We start from the raw sequence: 6,384 nt of genomic DNA, 5'->3' as shown, positions 1-6,384 counted from the left end.
GAGAGACGCGGGCCACCATACAGGAAGTCCCTAAGGGCCTCACCATGATCCAGCGTTCCCCCCCTCCCGAACAACTCGGCAAAGTGCTTGTAAAGTGCCTCACACATCTCGTCCCGTCCTTCGACTGAACATCCGTTTTCGTCGACAAAAAACCTAATTGTAGCATCGTTGCCACACTGGGTTTCTACCGCACGGGCCCATCCGGCAACATTAATTCCCTCACGGCCCAACGCTCGCACTTTAGCCCGAACTCTACACCCCTCATGTTTGGCTTTGAGGTGACGGTCCAATGCCATTCTCGCTGCCAAACTGTGAGATGCAGAGCCCAACCTCAACGCCTCTTCTAAGTCCTTGACTAGTTGCCCTTCTATTCTGGCTTTATCTAGTCTTAGTTGTTGACTAAACCTAATGGACACAAATCGAATGGCTCTCTTGAGGGCGAACCACCACCGGTTATTAACCACGGGGCCGTTTAACGCCCTCTGTGCTAACTCCTTAATCCGGCTACGGCATGTCTCGCAAGTCAAAATAGACTTGTTAAGCTTCCAGTAGCAGGGTCCTCTCTTAACTGTACTATCTATGTCCAGTCTACACTTTACCATTCTATGGTCAGTGTAGGCCACCTGGACAATCCGTAGATAGCAAAAACTAGTCTTATCTTTAGTTTTTATCACTATCCTTTCTAAGTAAGACTTGAGCTTTCTGTCGCCACTAATCCAGGTCCACTCTGGGACGTCCGGATAGTCCACGCGAATGTGGCTCTTTTTTCCCACATTCATAGCAGGTGAGTTTTCTTCCTTCCACCTGCACTCTAAGGGCCACATTCTCGCCCACAAGTACCCTTTCAGGAAGCTTCTGAAGGTCTTCCTGAGTCCCCTGTACAGTTGCTGTAATGCACCGCCCGAGGCAATTCTGGGGGGCAGAGCATGTAATTTGCAAGAATTTTATACGGTCCGTCCTGTTAAACCACAGGGCGGCCATCACCTCCTTCGGGTCAACCTCCGGTGGTACTTCTGTCACCTTCACACGGGAAGTCCACTTTCCCATGTATGTTGGTAGAGGTACCACTTCTTTTGTTTTCAAGGGACACACGGAATGCCCGCGGGCCACCTCTTCACTAGAAAAACGGACCTCAACTGTACCGTATGCCTGTCCCCTTGCAATATAGACTACGTCTTTCCATATCAGGGAATTTTGTCTTTCTCGAAGTGTTTAAACCTTCTGTTTTGTGGGTAGAAGGATTTAAACACTACGGTCCGTTTTTCTGTGTCGACCACACTGGAGGAGGGGGTATTTTAACGTCACCGCCCTCCTCTTTCATTCTTTTAAATAAACCTTCCAGCTGATCACAGGAATGTCGATATTTTCGGTTGCCACCGCGGCAACCACCGAAAACTTTTTCACATTTTCTTGCTTACTCTCTACGAGAGTACACCTCTCGTGTATAATTCAACCGACATTCTTCGGTTGAAATTAGTTTCACAAGTAAATTATACAAATTAAATAGTTTCCCACAAAAATGGGAAATAAAAAATGTTCACTAACAAAGTTCAAATCCCACCCCCGTTTGGGAAAGGGGCACAAAAATTAGTCCAAAAAGACTATACTCAGTTTGACAAAACAACGTTCATAAAAATGCCACAATGGCCAACAAATACTGGTCAACAATTCGTTCTCCTTTAGTTATTCCCCGGTAAAACCGGGAAATAATTCAACAATGTTCAACAATAAAGTTCAACGTTCACCAAATAACAATAACAATTCCAAACGGTAATCTAACGTTTTCAACAACAACAACAACAAAAATGCTTACCGGCAGCGAAAAAAAAAAAACACGTCCGACAAAAATTTGGGAAGCAAGCTTCTTACCACACAGCCACTCCTGTGCCTATTATCTTTCATCTTTTATTTTTATTTTTTACTTGTTCTAACGTACGTTTTTGCCGAACCACTAGGTTACAAGAACGGAAAGAAACCAACACCGGTTGTTAAGCGATAGTGGGGACAAACACAAATACATACATACATACATACATACATACATACATACATACATATACGATACCCATCTTTTAGTTTCCGTCTACCAAATTCATTCACAAGGCTTTGATCGGCCTGGGACTGTTGTAGAGGGCACTTGCCCAAAGTGCCACGCAGTGGGACTGAACCCAGAGCCTTGTAGTACCACACAGCTACGCCTCTTTGCTGTTTTTTTCTTTCTTCTTTTTTTTAAAAATATATATATTAAAGACAGTTAAGTATAATTTGTGGGAACTTGGTTGCTATTTCTAGCCTTATTGACCCATGAACTTTCGTTGTTGTTGAGGTATGGAGAGCTAGGTGGATGATCTATCACTTCAGCTGCTTAACTATTTGTGATAGAGCAAATGGGATGCGCATTGGTTGCCACTGGTAATCAGTGTTAAGCTGACGGAAATCCGACCATTTAGTGTGGTTGAGGTGGGGAGTGGCTGGGTCAGTGCGATGACAGGGTTCATTGAGGCACGTAAAATAAATTACCTTGCTTTGTAACATAACAGATTAGAACTCGTGTTACTTTGGATCGGTGTCTAATCTTTTTCACTCGACTATTCCCTTTATCTGTGACACTTACTTCTCTCCTTCCGTCACACCGGATGAGTATACACATATAATTGCATGCATATATATATATATATATGGGCGCGTGCATACACGCACGCACACACATACACACACATACACGCATGTATATATATATATATATGCATTTCTGTATGTATGTATGTATGTATGTATGTATGTATGTATGTATGTACGTACCGTATTTATTTTCTTCGAAATTTATAAGCGTTTCCCTTCGACTAATTCAAGCCGGCGATTAACCAAAGCGACAAGGTTTCTGAATAAGCAATCACGTACATCATGTGTGTGCATATGTGTGTGCATATGTGTGTGCATATGTGTGTGCGTGCTATTGTTTATGTGTGCGAGCGCATTTGTATGTCACTATGTTTATGCATGTGTATACGAGTGTGACTGTCTACAGCGTATAATAAATTAGTAGCTCAAGAATCAATAGATGAACGGCACACCTTTTTCTTCTTTACTCTGCTAGTACCTTCTCTTTCGCTTCTTTCTCACCTTTCTTCTTTCGGTTTTATGGTGTCACCCTCTTTCATTTTATTGCGTTTAATAAAATGTTTCATATTACCGATCCACTTTTCTTTTTCATACTCTTATTCTCTTCAATTATAGTTCACAGTTTCGATTTATTCCTCCCTTCCCTTGGAGTCTCTTATCTCCCTTCCGTTGTGAATCGGAAATCCAACGCGTCATTCATATAGCAACTGTTGCTAAATGGAATTACGTCACACAGTGAGAGAGTCTATTTAAAAGTATGAACAGCAGGCTGTCGAGAGTAGTATATGTAAAGAACCTGTGCACGATAAGCGAGCGAGGAGGTTCTTTTCTCCTACATTGTTGAATCAGAACAAGTAGCAGTAGTATCTGTTGAAATAAACCTACTCGTTGCTGGTGAATTAAGTGGAAAGGACTGTTCTGTCGTCAACAAGTGGAGTAGTAGACTTCCTCAGTTCTGAGACATGAGTGGTGACTTTTATTTATTCGTTTTTGTTTTATTCTTTTGAATTTGGCTGGATCACCTCTTTTTTCTTTGTTTTTGAACGAATATAAAAATTGACGCAATTCCACTTGGGTGTATTGAAGTTTCTTGGTGCGGGACGAAAGATTTTTTTCTAAGTAGAAATTGTTGAACTCATACAGACTTTCAATTACAGTCGTTTAAATGCTATAATTGTTGATATTAATGAAAAAGAAAGTTAATGAAGTCAGTTTAACACCGCAAGTCCAGCAATGTAAATATACATGTAAACTGTACATGCATATAGTTAATCCAACAAACATAATCATACGCACACCGAAACGTACATAAACATATACTTTCATTTTTACGGATATTTTAACACGAATTTTAAACATAGACTCTGATATATAAGTAGGTAAAACATTTGTCCACAAATAATATTCATCTATTAATACGTCTATATTTTGTTAAAACCCTTAAAGTAATTTATCCATCCATTCATCCATCCATACATAATGTACGTTATGTATTCTTACGAAGTTTCATACTTCTTATGAATTTCCATATCTCTTCCCGTAACAGTATCATAGTAACATACTACTTATTGACCGGACCTCAGAAGTGGATTAATTTCTTTTGTGAAAATTTTATTTTATTACAAACCTTCGTAATTACTGCTTAAAAATACATTTCGATAGCATTATAAAACAAAAGTAAATAAATAAACACTTTCCATAGAAGAATGGAGAATCATCGGGAACCAATCTACCGAACAGATCCGAATGTGGAACTTGAGGATCAATTACGGAAATTAGCTTTTGTGCGACATCCCAGCACCCAGAGCGAAGGCGATGTCTTCAGTCCTGTAGGTTCAACGTTCCAACCCAATCGGTATAAACGCACCGAAAGTATCACCTACGATGAAATGAGCGAAGAAGAAATTGTCAAGTCACTTTCCACTCATTATAAAGGTATTTTGAGTAACCTGGGAGAAAATCCTCACAGACAAGGACTATTGCGGACCCCAGAGAGAGCAGCTAAAGCTATTATGTTCTTTACAAAGGGCTATAAAGAAAACATTGAAGGTAAGTGAAAAGTTCAGGTGCGATTTTACTAGATATAGATGGCTACTTATCATTTTAGAAACGATAACAATATCACATAAAAAAAACTTAGATAAGACTGGTGACTTAAGAATATAAAATAAAGGGAAATGTTAAAACAGAAACAAAAATAAAAACGAAAACACATGAGAAGTTTGCAAGTCTTCTTTATCACTTTCTTTAACGTGTCCGGCATAAGAACAATGACTACTCGGTTTCATAACTCGAGTCCGTCCGTCCGTCCGTCCACACACACACACACACACGTACGCCTGCGCGCACAGAGAGAGAGAGAGAGAGAGAGAGAGAGAGAGAGAGAACGAATTAAGTGTAAGAAAGTACTATTTACAGTTTTCCCTTTAATTTACATTATAAACTAACCAAACGCTCGCTTGTTCGTATATTCCTAATTCCTTCTGTCAATCTGTTAACATTTGTGTGCGTGTGTCATTGAAAGTTTGCGTACTGTTTGTTGTACGCAGTCTTTCTGTGCGTACATTCCTGCGTGCTGCGCTCGTTTTCTGTGCTTGTTCTCGTGACCGCGTGTGTCTGTATCACTTATTCATTGCTGCTTGTGGATCAGTTGCCTGCGTGTGCATTTGGATAAGTGCGCTGCGTGTATACGTACATATGTGTGCGTATGTTCCAACTTCTATGGGGAAATTGTGTGTGTGCGTGCGTGCGTGTGTGTGTGTGTGTGTGTGTGTCGTTGCAGTTCATCGTATTGTGTTCAAAGACATTGAACATGTTCTACGATAAATTATTGTCCCGAAGGCGGTGGCAAAGCGCTGGATTACTTGCATTACTGTGTTTACTTTCGTCTCTTTGCTTTCCGAGATCGAATCTTGCCGGGTGTTAACTTTGTGTTTCATCCCTCACTCGATTTATAAATACCATTTAATAGTTTCAATCAACTCTCAAAATTAGCGTTGTCTTTTCAAAAACAAATCAACTATTCTCAGGAAAGCATGAATATTACAAGTTCTCATTTCTGTATTTCTAAAGATATCAGACTTCAAGTCGTTGAAATAGTCAACCCGCTTCACAAATCTGCCGCTAATGTACTTGCGACAAGCATGACGGTCATAACTTCCCAATTTTATCTTTCCAAAAGCTACAAGTCTTTTGTATCGACTACCGCTGCTCCCAACGATCCAAAAAGGCAATACATAACTAGTTTTATGCACGCAAAAAATAACAGCTAATTCACACTGTAGGGTCTTTAAAAAAAACACGGGTATCACATCCCAGGCTACACAATTCCATGTTAACAAAGAGGTGGAATGGTCATATTTCAAATGTCTTTGATCAAACGCCGGTTTCATAAGTGGTGACGAGGGAATAACCGTCAATAACAACCATAACAATAAAACATTATGACAAACGATCAACATTAAGTAGAAACAAATTACTGAAAAGTGAATCCGTGAGTTTATCTCGAATCGTACATATATCTAAAGACTGGTTCATGCTTATATGCATACATACATACGTACACACATATATATATGATGTGGCCATGCAGGAGCACTGCTGATAGAATATATGTATCTTCATATGTGTACAGGTATATACATGTGTGTGTGTCTGTGTGTGTGTATATATATATATATATATATATATATATATATATATATGTGTGTATTCTTTTATTCTTTTACTTGTTTCAGCTATTAGACAGCGGCCATACTGGGG

At 39.7% G+C, this 6,384-nt stretch overlaps 1 protein-coding gene across 1 annotated transcript in view; it reads left to right on the top strand.

Annotated features, from left to right (window-relative positions):
- The first annotated feature begins 3,366 nt into the window (after positions 1–3,366).
- LOC106878261 (GTP cyclohydrolase 1-like) overlaps positions 3,367–6,384 on the top strand; it is a 112,094-nt gene continuing 109,076 nt past the window's right edge. Inside the window, exon 1 of the mRNA XM_052966489.1 lies at positions 3,367–4,671. Coding sequence (XP_052822449.1) covers positions 4,329–4,671 — 343 coding nt within the window. The 5' untranslated portion in view covers positions 3,367–4,328. The remainder of the gene's footprint in view (positions 4,672–6,384) is intronic.

Source organism: Octopus bimaculoides, chromosome 3, assembly GCF_001194135.2.
Source record: "Octopus bimaculoides isolate UCB-OBI-ISO-001 chromosome 3, ASM119413v2, whole genome shotgun sequence".
NCBI classification, from domain to species: Eukaryota; Metazoa; Mollusca; class Cephalopoda; order Octopoda; family Octopodidae; genus Octopus; species Octopus bimaculoides.
Note: the sequence above shows the minus strand (reverse complement) of the source record. Positions and strands in the feature narration are given on the sequence as shown.